Source organism: Saccostrea echinata, unplaced genomic scaffold, assembly GCF_033153115.1.
Source record: "Saccostrea echinata isolate AGI-Se365-2 ecotype Australia unplaced genomic scaffold, CSIRO_AGI_Sech_v1 ptg000007l, whole genome shotgun sequence".
Lineage (NCBI taxonomy): Eukaryota > Metazoa > Mollusca > Bivalvia > Ostreida > Ostreidae > Saccostrea > Saccostrea echinata.
This window is the reverse complement of record NW_026889756.1, coordinates 4,656,017-4,679,095: the sequence shown is the minus strand read 5'-3', so window position 1 is coordinate 4,679,095 and position 23,079 is coordinate 4,656,017. Positions and strand designations below refer to the sequence as shown.

Here is a 23,079-nt window from a genome sequence, read left to right as displayed (position 1 = left end):
TTTAAATTTACTTAGGTAGTAAATTTTATGTATAAATTCCTTTGGTCGAGTCGAGTTTTCTCAACCAACATCTCCTTTGAAACAAATAAAGGACTGTTCACTGATTGATATTTAATGTACAGTTAATTCACAAGAGATATTTACATGTTGAGAGTCGTTGTATGAGGGGGAGGGCATTCTCATATTTTTTTTCTGGGAAGAGGTTCTCCTGTTATTACTTTTGCATGGATGTTATCATAAAAGGCTTCTAACTTTTAGTTGCAGTATGTCTGAGGCCCTGTTTTACAAACAATTACAGATTAATACATATATGATGGTATATTTTACCCAATTTCTTTTCATTCACAACTTATTTCATGCCCTAATCATGGACACAGTATTACTGTTTGTCTTAAGTGTATTAAAAAAATAAAACCTATTTTTAAACCGTGGAGAGAGAGAGGGGGAGAGAGAAGAGAGAGGGATTGGTTGATTTTATGTCCCGTTCGAGAATGTTTCACTCTTATAGAGACGTCACCATATACCGGTAAAGGGCTTCAAATTTAGACCTTTGCTCGGCACTCGATCAGGGCCATTGGGCAGTGACGGTTCTTTATCCTGACAACGCCTACCGTGACTTGAGGCCTCGGTCTCATCCCAATGACCTGCAACTTTCACTTCAAAGTACGCTTGGCGAAGGAACAGTTGCTACCTTTTTTATCGACTTAAGTCCTTCCGATCACGGAGCGAGCGCTCTATAGACTGAGCTACATGACGGTACAGAGAGAGAGAGAGAGAGAGAGAGAGAGAGAGAGAGAGAGAGAGAGAGAGAGAGAGAGAGAGAGAGAGAAGTTTACACAGCTAATTGTGCCACGTACGTGTAACGTATGGTAGCACATACCATATGTTACACGTATGTGAAACGTACGTAACACATACGTGAATTCCAACCGCACGTTACACATACGTGGTACAACGTACAGATAACGTGCGTGTGACAACATACGTTTCACATAACTTACGTGAAACGTGCGGTAGGAATACACGTATGTGTTACATGTGCATTGTCAACCACATGTAACACGTACGTTGATGAACGCATGGTTTACATATGTATTATAAACCACATTTTACATGTACGTTAAATGCATAGTTTACATGTATTATCAACCACACATTACACGTATGTTAATAAATGCATAGCTTACATGTGTTATCAACCACACGTTACACTTATGTTTATAAATGCATAGATTACATGTTTTATAAACCACACATTACACGTACATTAATGAACAGTATGTGTATTATCAGCCACACGTTACATGTACCTTGTCATTGGTCATTTGCAAAATTATTTTGTTAAAAAACATTCTGATTGTACACACAAGTACTCTGAAGTTGACATTAAAAAGATGCTTGAGTTTCTGATTGACAAAATCTATGTGGTTTTTGGAGACCAGGTCTTCCAACAATCTATTAGAATTCCCATGGGTACCAATTGCGCCCCGTTATTAGCAGACCTTTTTTTTTTATTCATATGAAGCAGAATATGTCGAAAATCTTGTACGTGAAAAGAAGAAAACACTTGCTGTGGCCTTCAACTCGACATTTAGATATATCGACGATGTATTGTCAATTAACAATGGCTATTTTCATTCTTATGTCGATACGATATATCCTGGTGAGCTTGAAATCAAAGATACCACAGAGTCTGACACATCTGTTTCATATTTGGATATTTTACTTGAAAAAGACGTTAATGGTAATCTAACAACCAAGCTTTATGATAAACGTGATGACTTTAACTTTTCAATCGTCAATTTTCCTTACTTATGCAGCAATATACCTTCATCACCTGCATACGGGGTATATATCTCTCAGTTGATTCGATACGCAAGAGTATGCTCTACGTATGAGCAATTTCTAAAACGAGGTAAATTTTTGACAAACAAGTTGATGAAACAAGAATATCAGCTGTGTCGTTTAAAGTCATCATTTCGTAAGTTCTATGATCGATACAATGACCTTGTCAGCAAATACAATTTATCATTGAGTCAAATACTGACTGACGTTTTTCATACTAATTGTTAGGCCATTGTTTACACACTGAATTGTCGACGGATTTTTCCGTTATTTCCCGATCATGACAAGGAGCACACGGCGGGTGTGACCGGTCGGCAGGGGATGCTCACTCCTCCATGGCACCTGATCCCACCTCTGATGTTTAGAGGTCCGTGTTTGCTCTGCTCCTATTTTTTATTGTTTAATGGACTTTTGAGCTTGAATACTGTTCGTTATCTCCTCTCCATATATTTCATGTACGTTAATAAAAGTTGTTTTAAATGTGTTTGAAAACCTGTGTTTGAGAAGGCTGTATTTTTTCTATATTAATGGTACTTTTATATACATGTACGATAAATGTTGGTCAACTATCATTAAATGCTGTCCTTTTTTATTTAATTTCAATTAATAAATTAATAAAATTATTATTTAATTTTAGTCATTAAGGGAAGAAAATCCCTAAAAGTTTTATTGTTGCTGGGACTATAATATTCTTAAATTTGTGACATTTCAAATACAGGAACGTTTTGTACAAATGTACGCCTGACTCAGACCAAATACTTTTTTTACTTAATAGTTCAAAGTAAATCTGGAGAACTAATCAAGATAATGTTTAACAATCAATAACCTGTAAGTCATGGATCAGAGTATTATGACCAACCTGATCTAAGTATAAAATACTTCTTAAAACGGGTACCTAGATCATAAGTTGCATTGATTTTTATCATCATAATATATTGTAAAGATTTAACTAATATTTTTTAAAATATAATTTGAATATTATGACCTATGATTAAAACCCAATCACTTCTGAAAGCTCACAGGTGTGTGTGCTGTCACTTTGTTGTGCGTGTTTTGCGTTTTTAATGTTCTTTAATGTTTCAATTTATTTCACATTGTTTACCTTACGTCCACTTGCATGTCTGACATGGAGTAATCATTTCGCATTGGTATATAATTTATTCTTAAAGTATTAAAACATAGTTTACATACAAGTCAAGTACTTCCAGTTCTCATAATGTGTATATCGGTAGACGCACATAAAATTGAACTCGATCATCGATAGATATAATCATTCCGAATTCAAGAGCTACATTTCAGCAAAACTAAACTTAAAAAAAACCCACCAAAATCACGATAATTTCACAACAAAACTCAAATGAAATTCACCTAAATTGACATTAGATATACAGTAGGTAGCGTCCGTATAACACTAAAATATGTAAAATATACATTTCGGAATTTTCAAGCCTCCATTTATTTTTTACGTTACGGGTAACGTCACTGGAAAAAAGTCTGACGTCTGCAAGTGTCTGGAGCTAGACTAGGATAACGGAGAGGAATATATAACATCAACAGTTATTTAATTATTTTATATTTCAGATTGTGTTGCATGTAAACTAACGGGTATGTTTCTTTTATTTCAGTGTATAACATAATATAGACTAAGTTTACCAAATAAGTAAGAAATTATTGACGAAGTCAACTATCTTGGTCAGCATCCCAGCCCAGGTGTGAATCAACACTGGCACATTATATCAAAGTGCAGGTGAGGTTTAAACATACTGTTATAACAAGTATTTATTGTAAATATTTTTTTAGCCTACCAATAAGATGCAAATAAAACCCCTGATGGAAAAGTCCCCCCATGTATTTCTTTATATAGCATGCAGAAGAAATCATTGTCTTTTAGGGCAATTAGGGTGTATTACTTATTTTTCAGATGTCTTTGCCTTTTTCATCCTTATGAATATAAATAATGTATTTTGAGATTGTGATTTTTTATGTGATTTTAAATGTACACTCCAGGATGGTGGCTGAAGGCAGAAGCTCATCTCCTATGTAAACACCTAAATGCCAAGTCTGGACTTCAAAAACAGATTCTGAAAGTTTAACCAGCATTATGGTAATACTCTTAAAAAAGAAATCAGATTTTCTGATCCCATTGTTTTTAGACTTGCGATTACATAGCATGTAATGATGTGCATTATACATTTCAATCACAAGAGAAGAAAATGTTAAATGTTATCAGTAAAATAAGTAATTTTTCATCTTGTTGGTTTTGCTTTACTTACAAGTCTGAAATGCAATTTTTATTAACATATATTTTTTTTTTACCTCAAGGACAAAAAGTATATACTTCGAACAGACACAAAAACAAATAGGTCCATGCCAAGCTTTGAAAGATTTATGTTGAGGGTAAGTTCTATTATTATATAGAATATAATTGTCGGACACATGGTTGTCTAAAACTATCTGTTTATTTATATCAGTGATGAGAAATATTTTGTATTAGCTCACCTGAGCTGAATAATAACAAAAAATGTTGAAAGTAATTTAAAAGTAACCTGAGTCAGTCATGACCTATTGCTATCTGTTTTTGTCCATCGTCATTCACTGTGCATTGTCTGGTACCATTTGAACATTTTCTCTAAAACTGCTGAACCAATTTCGACCAATTTTGGCATAAATTAATGCAGCATCTGAGGTCGAATGGGAACAAAAATAATTAATTTCATGGTCCTTGCTCCCCCAGGGGCCTAAGGGATGAAGCTAAAAACCATTAAAATTAATGCATTCTTTAAACCTGGACATCAAGCAAACTGTTTGCATGATTGTAATGAGCATCGAGTCGTCTACTAAAATTATGAAATTCATTGCCCCAGGGTAAGTGATTCAGGGCTTTATTGATCATATAATGAAAATGCATTGATTCATTGAAAATCCAAATAATACTTCTGAGTTTAAAGCAAACAAACTAAGTTCATGACTATGATGAACAAGTTTTGTTTTTTGAGTTCACTCACAACACTTCTATTTTAAATTTGTCATGTAGAGAATTATAAGGTAGATACTTGAGGATAGTGAAAAGTCTAGTTTAAAAGATCAAGGTTATTAATACTAAAAAAATGTAGTTATTCGACACTATATTTATACCCCCCAACAAAGTTTTGGGGGATATATAGGAATCACCTTGTCCGTCTGTCCATTAGTCTGTCTGTCTGTGCAAACATGTCTGGTCCATATATTTTTTTTTATGGAGGAACATTAGAATCTACTACTTCACACAAAAATTATTCATGACCTGAGGGTGTATGTGTATCATGACCCTGACCCAAAGTCATTTGGGCAAGTTAAAGGTCACTGACAGAAAAAGTTCATAATTCGTGCCTGGTCTATATCTTTCTTATGGATAAACTTGGTGGGTTCCTATTTTACACAAATATTGCTTATTACCTGAGGGTGTGTCAAGACCTTGATCCAAGACCATTTGGGCAAGTTCAAGGTCACTGACAGAAAAAGTTCATAATTCGTGTCCGGTCCTTATCTTTCCTATGGAGAATAATGTTTGGATGTTGGGAGTTTCCACTCACAAAAAGTTTGCTTATGACTTGCGTTTGTGTCATGATCTTGACCTATAGTCAATGTAGAAAAAATGGATAAATAATGCATTCATACTTTCCAACAAAGAAATACTTGAAAAAATGTTATTTATTTTTTTTTAACATAATAAAAAACAATGTTATTATTAGTATTGCTGTTTTATTAGGGTACGCCATAGTTTCATTTATTAAAAAAATATAATGAACAATTATATTTCACTCTAAATGTTTAAACAAATTGTGAACACCTTTTAGATTCTCAAATACTAGAATAAGTGACTTGGCATCTTCTCTGAAAAACCCAGTGGGGGGTTTGTCCATTTTGGACAGTTCTAGTTTAGTTTTTCCTTAAGATTCTTTGCAAATTAGAAGACTGTTCATTTTCTCATTAACTACCATGGATGAACATGAATATCTCCATTGTAACGTCATGCTGCCTTACTTGACGTCAAAACTATAGTGCAAACTGTTTTGCTTTAAAAAATGCCAGTTGAATGGTGTTATTTGTGGTAACTCATCAGAAAATAATGTAAATATAAGAAATAAATTTAATTTTTGAAAATTCATGAGGCACATGAACTACAACGCTTCACGCCGGCACATTTATCATGAAGCGCTAACGCGCTTCATGAAATATGCCGGCGTGAAGCGTCGTAGTTCATGTCCTCATGAATCTTCAAAAATTAAATTCATTTCTTAAATGTACCTTCAAAATGTTGATCATTCAACAGATGAAAAGAAAAGCCTTTGAAGAAAATTATGTCAAATGCATGAATTGAATATTTTAATTGCACATCATTTTTGTTTCACGTATGTTTACAATATGTGAAAAAAAATTTCAAAACATATGTTTAACATGTATGGTACTTATACATTTATCATATGAGCAGTGCATTTAACAAACATGTTAGACGCATGTTTCTCAAAACATACGTTACAAACACGTTGCACACGTACGTTATTCAGTGAACCGTATGAATAACGTACGTGTGCAACGTGTGTGTAATGTATGGTAGTCAATACGTATGTTTAACGTACGTGTCACGCATGATATTCATACATGTGAAAACGTACGTTTAACGTACGTGGTGCTTTTTTCATGTGATACGTACGTGAAGTCACGTACGTATCACATACGTTTAACGTGCGTGATACGTATGTGGCACATTTTGCTGTGTACATAAAAAATATAGCATGGTTATTATAATTTCATGGTACCATTGAGATTAAATCCTGATAACAGTGATAATATCTGAAAATATAATCTCATAAATAAATAGGTCATTTCAAAGCTTTTTTTTTTTTTAAACCAAAACAAATAATAAATACAGCGTTTTTGGCAACAGGCATGACGATACAAGTTACAAAGCACTTATTCATGTTAAAAAAATAAGAAGTTTTACAGATATTGATTTCAAATAATTTATTTTCTTGATTTCTTTCCTCGTTTTTCATCTTAAACGAATTATCGATTGCTCTTCTCTTATCTTGTGTATCATTTGTGGATTAAAATGTGATATGAATCACACATTACCGATGGATTTTCAAAATTAGTAATTTTGTAGGTAGTAATTTTGTAGGTATTAAAATTTGAATGTAAAGTCAAATTTCTTATTGGCCACAAGCAAAAAGTACGATTATAATCACCTTAGAGATTTGTATTAGCGATATTTTTAGGTATGGTAGAGTCACCCGCGTGACGCAGTAGTAAGAGCATTTGCTCTAGAGTCGCGGCGTAAGGAGTTGATCCTTACGTCGCGGGTTCGAATCCAACTGCGGAATGTGGAGACCGGTCCTTCAGATGAGACCGTATAAACCGAGGCCCCTGTGTCGCAGTAGGTGCTGGCACGAAAAAGATCCCTCACTGCTCAATGGCCCTAAGTGCCGAGTATAGGCCAAGATTTGCAGCTCTCCATCGGCAAGTGGTGGCCATGTGAGTGAAAAATTCTAGAGAGGGACGTTAAACAAAAACAAACAAACAAACAAACAAACTCATCACAAGTCAGGTGCTCTACCTACATAGCTATCCAGGCCAATATTTACGAACCAAACAATTATATTCCTCCTTCCTAAAACTGTCTTTGCCCTCGAAGACAAAGACCGTTTTAATTGACTCTGCCAGGCCTTCTACCTGCAACTCCAGGGGTATTGATGGCAAAAAGTTATTTAACCGGAAAGGAGGAAATGTATGGCTAGAACAGGAATCGTACCCGGTACCCCTGTGTCACTAATCAGACGTTTTAACGACTCTGCCATCCAGGCGATATTCATGGTCCATACCATTACATTAGTATACATTCTTATTGCCATTGCTCATATACTATTTTATAAATATTGCTTGTAGTTGAGTGTGACATTGAAAATTTTCACCCCAAAAAAACCATTGTCAACCGAGGCGCAGCCGAAGTTGACAATAGTTTTCGAGGGGTGAAAATTTTCAATGTTACACTCATCTGCATGCAATATTTATTATATTATACTGAATGTTTTATACAAATACATATAACAGTGAACCTTGCGCGCATAAATTCTGCGCAGTCACTTATTTTTGGAATACCACCCGTCGTCAAGCAATGTTGACTGCTGCTACGCTGGGAGTTCGTGGCTTCATCATTCAGCGGGTAATAGTGTTTTTTTAACAAATGTTTCTCGACGAATCAGATTCAACTAATTTATATTAAAGTATAATATATGTAAATACCATCAAAGTATTTATTCCTCCTCCGATGAAAATTCTACTAGGAGCATTATCTAGAACTGTTATGTCTCTTCGACAACCCGAAACTAATTTGTGGAATATATGAGACAAAATTAAAAACAGATCTTTAAAACAATGATACATTCGTCAGATCAAATTAGATGAATTTTCACATAGTGTAGATTGAAGTCAATTAATGTTGCCAATTTAACATAAAAGACAAACATTTTATTCGAAAGATTTAATTAGTCCAACATATTGTTACGTTCCGATAAGTTTACCTGTGAAATTCGGATTAACTGTTGTTGACAAGTTCCGAATAAACGGACCCTGAACCCGATGTGTATAAACTACTAAAATATTTGTCAATGAACAATGAACGAAAGAATTGAACAATGATTTATTATTTGAACTTTATCAATTTGATTTATGTATTGTAATTACAAAGCGTTATGTTGTATATGTTCTATATAGGTACAACGTTATTAAGTAATTTTAGTGGTCAAAACCCGCTAACTTACAAATTAGATATTGATTGTGACGTTATTGGTATCTGACGTTTATACGTCATCATAACAACTTTTGTCTATAAACGACAGCTGTTTTGTGTTTAGAAGTCAGTCTGCATTGGGTTGCGACTCCGTATACTTCGGGTGTAAGACAGTGGTATGTACAACAGTACCAAGTCTATGTATACGAAATCATTAGTGAAGAGTCATTCAGAGTAGAAACGTCCTGGATTGACCACTGGTTCGTCATCTTTGTATTAACCAAATAACGTTGTACCAACCAAGTTTATCATTGTGCTTATAATTGAACCATTTGATCGTCTTAATAAATATCATAAACTTTACAACGTGTTATTCGTCACGGTTCTAGTGCAGATATTATAGTGAACTAAAAATTGGTCATTTCACCAATTATTCAGTGGACCAAAAATTGGTCATTATTCCGATTGTATATAAACTTTGTGGATAACCATTTCAACCTTGACCAGTTACCAGTAACCAACAGCGGCCCACGATTAACTGATTAAGTAATAACCTTATACCCTCGGTTTCGTTACAATATCATATAGGTTTCCTCAGTATACCTCAAGTGGGCATTTCGGCCCATGGGCCATACATGAATTTTTAAAGCATTTCTTATTAATGGTAATAAAGAAATGACAAAAAACAAAGCCTTTTGATTTGGTGTATTTTATCCCTCTGTCGATTATTGATCTCTTAGGTCTATATATCTAGGGATTGACCTCATCAAAAGGTTTTAAACATATCTAATGAAAAAAGAGCAATGTTTATATATATTTGATAAAAAATTAAACAGAAACAATTTGCAGATATTTAATAGACCATTAGTTCAAATGCGATGTATTTTAAACAATTTTAGCAATATATTTTCTCTACGTCCCTTTGTTAGCATTTGGTTAAGTAATAATATTTGTATAACTAGAGTGTTCCAAGGAACGCATGTGTCGCCTGCTTTGTATCTTCATTAAAAGGTGTAAAAAAAATCTAAGACTGGTCAGCTTTTTATTTACTTAAGCATCATAGACTGAAAGTTCTGCATTTGCCTGTAAAGAAAAAATGGCATCCAAGGATAGTATAACACTGCGATAGAATCTGACAATCAAAGAAAATATGGTCCCATAACTTTCAAATAAATAATTAAATTGAAATTATTTGAAATAATTATTTATCATTTTATTATTACGAGTTTCCAACAATCCTCCAAAAGAGATTTCATTTGTCCTTACTGCAATTGTCAGTCTACACGATCCATTGTTGAATACCGATCCCGATGTTTTTTTTATGGTATTTAAATGTAAGTGTTTGTGGTAACTGAATATCATACAGTTTCAAAGTACTTTTTCAAGAGCTAAACGTTTTTCCAATAATCATTCAAAAGAGATTTCAGTCTTTCTTTACTGCAATTCTCAGTGTACACGATCAATTGTGGAGTACCGATCCTGATGTATTTTCATAGTATTTAAATATAAGTTTGTCTGGTAACTGAATATCATACGGTTTCAAAGTACACTATCATGAGCTCATAAACATGTATAAATGTTAATAATCTAAACCCTGCCTCTTAAATTTCAAAAGTAATCAGTTTAATTAAACTGACCGAGATATTTCTGTAGGTCAATGATCAAGGTCAAGTGGATTGTAATGCTGGTATTTTTCATATTTTCTCATGGAAAAACAGTGCACATGCTAAATAGCATAGGCTTACCTATTAAAGTCAAAAATATGCTGTATATCGATACTATGAACAATTTTGAAAAGTAGGTCAATGGTCAAGGTCAAAGGTCACGAGGTCGGTTACCATGGTAATTTTCAAACGCCATGGTGCCAAGCAATATATGTGCAAAATATCAAATCCATACCTCTTACAGTTCTTGAGATATAAGGGTTTGACAAAATGACAGACGGACGGACAGAAAGACAGACAGACAGACAGACGCCGAATAAAGTGATCCCTTAGTGCCGTGCTGCTCTGCAGGCGACACAAAAATACATGTTCGAACAGGTCGTAGTAAATCAATCTATTGCAAGGTCATGCTTTCAATGTTTAACGGAAAGCTTTAAAGCATAAAACAATAAATCATTATGCAATTAGAAAGGTGCCTCAAACCACATAAAATCTTTCAAATGGCTTATTCATTACTGATATTATTTGCAGATGATTAGAGAATATTGATCACTCTATCTTATATGATTTTCAACAATAAAATGGTAGAATAAATCTTGGTTTGCAGCAATGTTCATAACTACAAATGATATCGAATATATTAATATATCAAATTAAGAATTTTAAGTTATTTATGTCCTTGCAATATTGAAATTTATAAATGACCTCAGACCTGCAAAATTTCTATTTTTTAAGCCTTTCATTGTCTAAAAAACTAATATCTCTTTAATTAAAATGAATTGAATGCAGGTACAGAACATTTTTTTGTATTATTTTGATCCTGCTATTATTAGGAGGACTCCAGCAGGAATTGCTAAAATCATCGCAATGATACAAAAAGCAAAAGCAAAGTGAAAGTGATCGGGTACATCTGAATTGGTGAACTTGTCAGCAAACACAGCGATGGATATTAAGATACAAAGCGCTGAAAGAAAGACACATACTTGCATTAAAAAAGAACACGAGGTGATTTCTTTATTGATTTCTAAACTTGTAAATTTTGTAAGTAATCAATCTAGATGTTAATTTAATATAATAAAAAACACAAATAATATCTACCTCCAGCAAATGATAACCCAGCCGACAAATAAAGAAATGAGGCTTTATTCAAGCGAATTTTAATTGCCAGAGCAAGAACGGCGATTAGCAAGCAAGCGAATCCTAGGCACGCAAAAACCTGTACTGCCCTAGGCATATCTGTTAAAACAAAGGAAAATCAGTAAAAAAAAAATGCATGCTGATTATTGTAAATCTCTTCATAGTTAAGAAATTCCTATAAAATATGCATAATGAAATAACAAGATAACCAAAGTGTAATCAAACTCAAAAGTCCATTGAAACAATAATTATTTGTTTTTACCAGCATGGGGCGGAGCATCGTCACATCTGGTATTGTCTTCATCAGAAATAGAAATGGTCTCGCATTGTTTCCACAACCCAAAATATACCTTTGCATTGCCTATTTCAGCATAAATCCAGTAGGGTGAAGCAAATCCTATGAAGTTAATAACCAGTGCAATCGTTTGAAGAACGGGTCCGATGATGAATAATTTAGACATTCCCTCACATAATACCATCTTTTTTAACAACTGCAGAATTTTAAAACGAAAATGGCACATTTTCTATCACAGATTGTATTATTTCATAACTAGTATTATATCTTATACATGGATATATCAAGGTGTATGAATAGCAAGCCTCCCTGGGTAGGAATAAAATAACTGATAATAAGCCACTTACTGTCCTAACAAATGTATCAAATTAAGATATAAATTAACATTCTTCATCATCAATTTTTCTTACTGAAGTTGAATATATTTTAAACAGAAATGTGAACTTACACTTTCAACCTAGGAATCCTTATAAAATAACGCTTTTCTGAAGTAAAAAAAAGAAAAAAGAAAAAAAAAGCACGGTTTGATCTTATGGAACACGGATAATACCTAAAGACAAGTCTGTAAACAAGAAGCTTGCTTTATAATGTCCAAATTCAAAAAATGAAAAAAAAGTTATAGATAACGAACATTGATCGATCTCAAAAATCTATAAATAAGTCAAGTATATGAAAGAGCATAAAACATGGACCCCTGGAAATTCGAGAATCGGAATCAGGTGCATAGGAGGAGTAAGCATCCCTTGTTGACCGGTCACACCTGCCGTGAGCCCTATGTATAGATCAGGCACACGGAACATGAAGTAGTCAAAGTCAATAAAGTAAATTAGCATTTCAGTCCTTCAAAATTTCATTTTGGTAGAGAGAAAAAAAATCATCTCACCATTTATTCTTAACACAATACTGTAATAATTTTAAAAAAAAAATAATTTGAACAAATGCTTAAAAATTTTTTGAATATGAATCACATTGAAGATGATCTTTTCAAGATGTGCAAAAGTAGAAAATATTTCAATTTTTAAAATAAAGCAAATAAAATGAATACCCATTCAAGTCCAGTTTATGTGCATGAAGTAAACAAAAGGATGCTTTATACCCCAACACAACAAGAATTCTCTGTAAAAAGGAGTTCTAACCTTCCTCATTGTTATCGATTGGTTGACGTTTGAAGCATCCTTTGAAAGAATTAATGTTTTTATATCTATCAAACAACTTCACGGTTGTTAAGCGTACATGGAATTAAATAACATTAAAAAAAAGTGAAATATACTCAAATTATATTCTAAAAGGTGAAATATACTCGAATTATATTCTCTGCAAACAGGTATGGAAAGAAAAAATGCCTACGCAAATATGAGTAAAAGAAAAAAAAACGAGAGGTACTGTACATGTGAGCATTGAGCTCACAAAATGATACCCCCGCCTCCCATATGATTATAATGGCAAAGTCGAGGTTTTGCTATGGGAGACCCAAAATATATGTCAGATCAAAAAGTAAAATAGGAGGTCACAATGGCACTATGTAATAAAGATTCTGTCAAAGTCTCATTAAATTTCATTCAGTGGTATAAGAGGAGTTGAGGATAAGAGATGGGAACCCCAAAGCGTAACAGACGGACGGACGGACGGACGGACGGACACCTCGATCACTATATACCCTCCTACTTTTCAAGCGGAGGGTATAAAAATTGAAAATTAACCAAATTAAAAATATATTTTATGAAGTGTTTTAGTGGTAGATTTAAAAAAAAGCTATTTAGAGAGAACTGTTCGCTTTCGAAGTACAGTAAAAATTCTAAGTGGTTCCATGTAATTTTGATATGAATATAAATATATTAACTTCGGAACTTATCTGATTCTATAATTAGTCATTAATTTGGTAGAACTCATCTTAAGCATATTTCGGAATACCTGTTTCTATCACCGCAGACGTAAATTATTTATCTTAGTTTCTAGGAACACTCAAAACAAATTTGCTAAATTTAAAAATGGTCCAAACAACACTTTTCCACAACAAAAGGAAATGTTTGTAACCAGAAATATCCAAGAACTATTTCGAAAATAAGGTTTATAAAGGATTATATACTTTTAAGGATCTATTGACAATAGCAAATTCCTCTCACATCTACATAATATTCCCATTAGAAGTAGAAGATTTTTGTGTTACCCTTTCAAATGTAGGAGGAATTTTAACGACAACTTTAAATTTGGCATCTACCTTTAGAGGATTCTCGAGATAAAAATTAAAACTATAAAAACTTAAGATAGACGTACAATGTAAGGTGCATCGATCAGGTCATCCATATGCAGTTTAGAAATATTTGATACCTGTAGAAAAGAAAGTAGAAAAGCGAAGACAATTGCAACGGAGGATAACAACAAGATATCAAATATAAAAGAATGAGTATGTTATTCGTACGGTATTTTACTTTTTTACGTCCATGCTATGCTACTTAAATATAAATTGACGCGCTTCACTGACATATATTTTATAAAATATCTTTTCGCATCCTTTTGTATCAAAGCATCTATGCAACTTTAACAAGCACTGATTTTAAGTGGAGTGAATTGTGTGCAGGAAGTAAGAAGTTATCCTAGGTCGTACATGTATATTTAGGTTTGTAATTATAAACCTTTTCATATGCCATAATTTTACTATTTTTCCTACAATTTATGATTACGTACTGTACTTGACCAATAATAAAACTCATATTTAAGTGTTTTTTAAATGATATCTAATAGAATGTTTAAGGACTCATTAAATATTTCATTGTTTTTGAGACACTTCAAACTTTTTGATATAGATTGACATTAAACATAAAAAAAATCATCAGAATATATAGACCTGGAAATCAACAATTATCGAATAATGGATTATCCTCATGAAGTAGGACAATGGCGAGATTGAAGGTTATGATACTTTCGTGATCATACGTTTCTGTACACCTCAGTAAAGCGCCAATAAGATTTTAATGCAGTAACTCTGCCAATTAAGACATCTGCTATTTTTCATTTCAACATTGAAAAAAATTAAGGAAAAATTATTCTCAGAAGTTGAGATGACGAAAAGAATTTGCTTTGATATATTATTTTGAAATAGTACATATTGCATATATATTTATGTAAGAAATCTTAATGAAGAGAGGAATGAATTATGAAATCAGGTCATTTTAAGGCAGTGTCTATTTGTGAAATCTAGACTTTTATACATGAACTTTGAAGAACCGAAAACATTTCTCAAATTTTCTTTTAAATCACACTGTATATCACTAGTTTTCTAATCCAATATTCTTCTCGTTGTCTACGGAAAGGTATACTCAGTGATGGACTGTTTGTATGATGATAAATCTTTTCTAGAATTCTAACTTTCATTGACAAAATAGAATGATCAGGTAAATTAAAATGCTTGTATAGAATTGTTAATTTGAAATCTATGTCCTGATATTCTTATATTTCGTGAACCCATGGTTTCACGAACATAAAACAAGTCCACAAAGATTACATTCTATTCCGAAGGCAACATTAGAAGATTATTTTGCAGTTCAGATTTTCCCAAGTTTTGATATCGAAGCTCTGTCCAGTATGATTACTTGTAAAAGAAGTGTTAGTTATCAAAATGTCACAGGTTTTACAGTTTTTCGCAGAACATTTTGAAATAGAAGACATGGGATCGGAAAAGGAATTTTTAAATATATCTCTAATAAAAACTTTGCATTCCGTCAAATTTTTGTATGAACTATCGGTTTTTATATCAAAACTGGGAATCGGAAGACTGCACATATGACATATATGACATGTATTTAGCCGTTTTTTAAGAGATTCAAAACCTTTGTATGCCTGCATTGGATCCCAATGCATTTAAGAAATAAATAACAAGTTTAAAAACTTCACTGGGAAATGAAGTGGGTCGGTCACGTGATCAAATCCTGTGAAGGCCGAAGGACAATCGAATATTATCGAATATAAATATTGCACAAATATTGTTCGTCGTAGATTTTGACAAAATACGCAAGATGTAAATCGGCTTGAAAAGGGGTTACACTTCAAATTCATCTGGCAAAGGATTATATTTTGAAGGGAATATTCTGTGAAAGGCTACTTTTGATCAATAGTGAGCATATTGGTGTCTGGAAATTTTTGTATTCATGAGAACCCATATTCGATGTTAAAAAAATACACAAGAAACACGTCCAATGTTTCTTAAAAAAAAAGTTGGAGGAATTTCGATCGGAAAGGGATGGATGAAGACACTTGCCCGGACCTGTTAACTTGAAATCAAGAATAAAATTTGATCAGAAACATAAAACCTACGATTTCAGTAAGGTATATTTATTATGATGTCGACAGCTTACATTGTTAAGATAGCGCTATTCGCCATCTGTATGTTTATATAAAAGAAAGATACCACAAATGTATATATTTGTTTTAACTTCAGTTACTGAACTTTTTAATCTGAGACACGTTTAAATCTGTGTTCCTTTCATGAATTAAATGATTCTTTATATATTAACTTATTTTTTTTTTATATACATAATTCACACATTATATAATTTTAGACCTATTCATCGATACTGAGATCAGTATTATGCCAAATATTTTAAGAAAAAAAATATTGTGTGAAAGGAGTGGGTTTTAAATATAAGATGCATTTTAATATTTAAGAAACATCCTTCTAGATCATTCCAATTCGTGTAACAGTTGATTAAACTGTTGTATATAGTGTATTCTAGATTTGAGCTGTTTCAAAACAACATGAGAATTAATAGAAGAGTGCAGCGCGCACTTTTTAAATAATTTGTAAAGAACACATTTTATTCTGAGGAAAGTAAGGATTATTGTTAAATCGTCTGAGGTCATACAAAACGTGTAAAAGTAGTAAAAATGTGGGCAAGGTACTTACATGAACATTTTCCCGCCACTGTCCTCAATCTTTGAAAGGACTGATTTTGTACGTTGATGAAAAATTCGCCTTGTTGATATGGATGAACTTACAACGGGGGTGGGGGTGGGGGGGTATTTGATAGGTTTTTAATAGATAATCAAGAGGGCCAGAATGGTCAACAGGTAATTCAGAGCAGAATTTTATAAGGAGGATTCTAGAATGCTTTGTTAAATAATCAAATAACTTAAAATTTTCCCCGCCGTTTAATTTAAGGCTATTTTTGTAACTCAAAAAAAAAATGTTATTAATCTTCTTTTACAGCATCCTACCTACAGGTCAAATATAAAAAAAGAATTATTGATGTCAATAATATTTGAAATTCTTGATATGAAAAAATAATATTTGATATCAATATTATTTCTTAATGTAGACTTATTGCATATTTGATATAAAAAATTATTTTCTGAGGGAAGTTTTATCATGTCATGCATAAATATGTTTCGATAAGTATATATTTCGTTACCAAAAAATAAATGGAATGTAGAAAAACTAAAAAAAACAAGTAACGGCTATTGATGATTCCGAAAAGTTTCGGAAATGGTTAAATCGCCCGTTTACCTAATGACGACGTAACAGACATAAAACAAATTAAACAATAGAAATGAGGTGGGTTTTTTTTACCAGACCTGTTGACCATTAAATGGAACAAGAAAAAAAAACTTGTCAAATAGATTTAGATTATAACATATTTTACATCGTTAAATGGAATGTTGCCGTAATAAAACAATACGCTTTTATAAAAGAAAAAAAAATAGAGCTGTGAAAACACATGACCTAGTTTGTGGCATTTACGGATGGCTACTTCTTGTACCTAATTAAGTTAGGCATTTTGAACATTAGATTTACCATTTCAAACAAGGTTAACTTTTCTTAAATAGGATTTTTATGATAAACTTAAAAAAAAATAGAGGTCATTCGTATTTCACCGAAGTCACTATCCGTTTTGTTTGATCTACATATATTAAAAGTGTCAAATCACCTGAGAGGTATCATATTACACACAAAAACAAGTATTCAAACATAGACGAAGACTGTAAGTAATATTTCTGCATTTAACCTGAATCTGATTTAAAGGTAAATTCATTTATAACGCGTGCCTTCTTATTTACAAATGTTAGCATTTATCTTAACACAAAGCAGTCAAAATCACAACCCTTAATACTAGAGCACTTTCCGCGTATGTGTTAAGAGAAAGCTTCAAGTTTAAAGGTAAGAAATTAATTGTACTTATAGTTGTCTTTCATTTCAGTAGAGTAAATAAATGAAGTTTAAGTTTTAAAAGTCTTTTAAAAAATTATCGTAGAAAGACGGAAGAAATGGTGCTTGAAAGAGGATTAACAGCTGAATAATAAAAATCAATTTTTATCGTTTATATCATCGGTTTTGCTTTAGTTTATTTATATTTTTATTTTTTCTGTATTTTGCAATAGTAGAACTAAAGAAATACAATTTATGGAAGGCCTTTGTCGTTCTTCATCACAATTACAATGGAAGACGTCACAATGGCTACCAGTCCTTTTTCTCCTTGGAAAAGGTTTACAGTTGACCTTGCACTTATTATGAGTACATACTATTGTGATATGACAAAATGCTATACGCTAGTTGATACAGTAATCAAGCATTGGATCACAGTTTGTAAAATAGAATGTAATTTGAAGTTAGAAATTCAATTTGATTTTGAATTTATTGACTTTTGTTTAAATTGAGAAAAAAAGCTTTGATTATATTTTGTGAAGTGTGAGATTAGCCATAATTCTTAGCTCAGAGCAGGTTAGTATAGAAAAGTATGGTTATTGAAGTCACAGAATTAAACAATTTGTGGGGTTTATTTTTCAAAAACTTATTTTTATAACGAAATGAGTTAAGGTATGTCACTCGTGAAATTTGTTATATCAAGGATTTTTTTAGAGGTATATTTTAGATAAGTACTCATATAGCATGACTCAAAATCATAAAGAAAATGGGGGTTGGGGGGGGGTTGGGGGGGGGGGGGTCAGTGTGCATCTTACTGAGCTACGGTACAATTAAGTTGACCTTTTTGCACTGAAATTGTAACTCTTTGGTTAATCATTTTAATCTTTATCATAGTTTATCAGATGTAATTATGGCAATAAATATTATCTTATTTTACGTAAAATAGTTTGAATAATATTTATCATTGAACAAATCATGCAGGTTAATGCGCATAAATTATTGTGTGACCTTTTTGCACTAAAAAAAAGTATCATATTTGGGGTATAAAAAATCTAATTAAAATATTTTCTTGTATCAAATTTTTTATGACTTAAGTGCAGATCGGTTGGAAGCATCGTGTTGTTTAAAATAATGAAAGAAAAAGCTAGGGTCAGTGATGTAAATTTTGAGATAGTGGTCAAAATGTGCGATTTTCAGGCAAAAAATGGTGTAAATTTTATCTTGACTTCTTTAATATATCTTCATTTTTTGGCAAAGTCTGTTGAGTGAATGTGTAAAATTTGTTCTAAAAATATAAATTGGGACCTATATTTAATATTCTTAGCATATCATAACGGAAAATATTCTCCAAGTAAAAGTATGTGGGGCTAAAGTTCCAAGATATTAAATTTGACAAATGTGTAAATTTGAAGAATTTTCTTCTAAATATCCTTCCACTACAAGAAAAAGTCCCTCATACATCTTTCTTCTTTATGAATCTGTGAGAGTTTTTTAATTGAATGTTGAATAATATGCCTTGTTGAATTTAAATGTGTTATAAAAATTGAATTGTAACAAACAGTTTTGAAGTTAAAGGTTCTGACTGAACTTTTCTAAAAATCTGACGAGTGACATTCTGCACCTTAAGCTAAGTGTAAGAATTTGAAGAAATGCCCCAAGATTTATTTAGGCCAAGGATGTTTTGTGAGATTTGATACAAAGGATGGGAATTAATTTGTCCAATGTAAACTCAAAATATCTGCAGAACTGTAGTTCTCCAGGACAGAAAATTGGACACAACTACAGATGACAAGGAATGACAAGGAACGGGTGTGACCGGGGATGCTTACTCCTCCTTGGCACCTGATCCCACCTCTGATGTTTTAGAGGTCTGTGTTTGCTCTACTTCTGATTTGTATTGTTTCGAGGACTTTTGAGCTTGATTACTGTTCGTTATCTCCATATTTTATAAATACATAGATAAAACCTTCGATCTACAGTACCTATTTTTTTGGCAAGCTTCCGGAATCAATTCTTACGTTGAATACATTACCCATCCTAAAGCAAACTTCATTCTATCCTAATAGCGCTATAACGGGTGACATGGCTCCTTGGGACTCTGTAGCTTACATGTACGTGTACAAATAATTTTAGATAAAAATGTTAAATGAATGATAAAGATTACCTTGCAGAAATCACTTCATTATTTTGTATTACTTGTGAAGATTTTTTTTCTTCAGAAAACTCTGTTCGTAATGACGTATAATCTCCACATCATGGCCATGCTAAAGTTCATTAGTTCGTGTAAAGTACGACAGTGTTCTGAATGTCAGGAAGACACAGAATTCTACTGTAACACGTGTAAATATGATTTGTGTGTACAGTGTAAAGAGAGACATGTTATTGATCTAGATACCATATACCATGATGTTGTGATTTACCGTGAAAAATACGAAAACATCTTAAAACAAGAGACTTGTGTTAAACATCAAGACAGAATCTATGAAAAGTACTGTCATTCGTGTGAAATTCCCGTATGCGTCCAATGTAATGTTCATAGAAAAAATAAAATACTTAGATTTTGTTTCCAATATACAAATCACACAAAACACAAAATACTGGACATTCGAACAGCTTATAAAACAGGCCGCCAACAACACAGAAGAATAATTCACGGCATCAGAAGTGAGACTCTCTTTAACAGTTGTTTTCTACTCACAGGCATCAAAACTAATATGAAAACTTGCCACACCGAAATTTCCAACCGTCATTCAGACACGTCCACAAATGCCCAGAGATTAAGGGATCTCATTGACAATGTGATGTGTGAGATTAAAAATAGTTTCATTCATACATTACAAAAACAAATGATAAAAATGAACAGATACGTTGCTAATATTGAGTACTGTGAACACAGATCTGAACGTTCAGGAAACAGACCAGTTGAATTTCTCTCTTTCTTTAAGAAAACTCTTGCTCCCAAGATACATCACAGTCTTAATCTTACCCAACACACCCTGGTCCCCCTGACGGAGGAAATTAACAGACAGGATTTAATTAAGTTATTAACAGATACTCATATCAGAGAATCTGGTAAAAGACAAGTAAAAAAGGAAAATCTTCTGAAAGTGATGACTTCACCCGTCCTACAAAGATCTGTCACAGTGACAGGTGTGAATCGTGTGATACATATTTCCTGTCTGAATTCAGACCAGTTCTGGATTAGTGATAGGCATAACAATCTTATCTTGACAAACTCATCTGGTGATACACTACATTATCTGACAGACATAAGCAGCTATATGTGGAGTTATGCAGCACACACAGTGAACATTTCAGGTGATCTCATTTATATAGACAGGGATTTTAACATTAAAATAATACATACAGATAACAGAACAAAATTTACTCTGATAAAGAAAGCAGGACCATGGATGCCAGTCTGTGTTTATTGCTCCACTTCCAATGGAGATCTATTAATTGGGATGCATAAAACAGATACGTATACAGCCCGAATTAACCGATATGATAACACAGGACAATACATACACGCTATAAAATGCACCGGTGCTGGTCAGGAACTGTATAGAAGACCTAGGTACATTACGGAGAACAGCAATGGAGATGTTATTGTGTCCGACTTAGACCGTGTAGTGGTGACAGAATATGAAGGTTCACATCGATTCTCCTATACAGGTCCTCCAGCTTGTACTGGACTAGCACCGCATGGAATCTGTACAGACGTGTTGTCACACATCCTGGTTTGTGATGATAACACTGAGACAATACAGATGATTGACAAGGACGGTCACTTCCTGTCACTAATACCAATTGATCAACAAGAGATAGAGAGACCACGGGTCCTGGGTTATGATGACAGAACTCATCTTCTCTGGATTGGTTCATGGGACAGCAACAAATTCTGTGCATATAGATACATTCAAAGACAGGACCATCTGACAAGAAATTATAATCAATACATATAAATATAGACACGGGACTGTGTGGCAGACAATTGTACCTAGGACATTAGATGCATAGTTGCATGCTGATACATAAATATCTGATGGGATGTTGTATTTAATTAATAAGATACACGTACAGATACAAACACTGGAGTTACTGATAGATAGGTATAGACAAAGGACTATCTGATAGGTCATTGTAATTAGTTCATCAGATACAGGCACACATACGACTATTTAACATATCATTTCCATTAGCTTATTAGATTCATGTACATTAATATAATACACGGGACTATCTGACAGTACATTGAAGTTTTTAGTCTATATACTGAATACTAAGAGGTGAAGAGTCTCTTGGGCTCTAAGGGTAGGTTAAGTCACATGTAGGTCACATGTACCCTTTAAATTTCATCGTTATTCATCGTAAGATTCTTTTAGTTCGAAAATTGTCACAAACTATGGCAAAAATGAGGTCTAGATGCAGATGTATATAGGATCGAATGTCTCACTTTCTGATATTGTTACTTTTAATGATTATTAAACCCTGTAAATTGATGCATTTTGAGGCTTCACGTCATTTAAAGCTTATAATAAGTTACATTGAAAATTTTGGACTTTACGACTTTTTTTATATTCAAGTCCTCTTAGCATCTTGGATACGAAGAAATATCGTATAACTAGGACAAGGAAATTGGATCTCTGTAATACTTTTAACCTTAAGATAAATCACAATTCTACAATTGGGAAGTATTTAAAAATACAAATAAGGAATACTTTGCAGTTTAGGGTCACCAAAACTAGAAAGTTGATATAAGTTCGAGCCAGAGTTGCACAAGTCAAAAATACTGTCAACTGCGAATTTTTTGTAGCTTTGATATTCGTCTATTTGTTTGTAGAAATTTGATATCAAGGATCTTCAAGCCTTGTTGATTTATACATTACTAGGAGTGTCAAACAAAACGCTGGTATTAGTGATCACCTAAAGTTAAATTTTCTGATAGATTTTTGGGAGCACGGCCCCATATACATCTAAGTATAGACGATACCTAAAACGAGAAGTCTCGTCAAAGCAATATGAGCTGCAACTTTGATGTCGGAAATTTTTGTTGCAAAATTGTAGTTAACTATTGCAATGACAGAAAAAAAAAGAAAATTTATAAATTTCTTTTGTACATATTTGCAATGGAAGATCTATTTATATTTTTTTTATATATATATTTTTTGCTCTTTGATTGGAGCAAAATCACATTATGGTCGTCCTGTACAATATTGATTTATTAGATAAT

General features: G+C 32.8%; 1 protein-coding gene and 1 long non-coding RNA gene across 2 annotated transcripts; both read left to right on the top strand.

Moving 5' to 3' along the window:
* Window positions 1-3,526: 3,526 nt before the first annotated feature.
* On the top strand, window positions 3,527-4,221 carry LOC133180758 (uncharacterized). The gene is made up of 3 exons (XR_009720371.1): window positions 3,527-3,592; window positions 3,853-3,949; window positions 4,168-4,221. It is a non-coding gene; the product is annotated as an uncharacterized LOC133180758 (long non-coding RNA).
* A 15,859-nt stretch (window positions 4,222-20,080) lies between these two features.
* LOC133180663 (uncharacterized) lies at window positions 20,081-21,811 on the top strand. The gene has a single exon (XM_061315133.1). It carries the CDS (start codon window positions 20,081-20,083, stop codon window positions 21,809-21,811), a length of 1,731 nt encoding a protein of 576 aa, XP_061171117.1.
* Window positions 21,812-23,079: the final 1,268 nt, after the last annotated feature.

Coding starts and splice junctions, on each gene's coding strand:
- LOC133180663 (XM_061315133.1), top strand. CDS start 20,081: ATGACGTATAATCTCCACATCATGGCCATGCTAAAGTTCATTAGTTCG.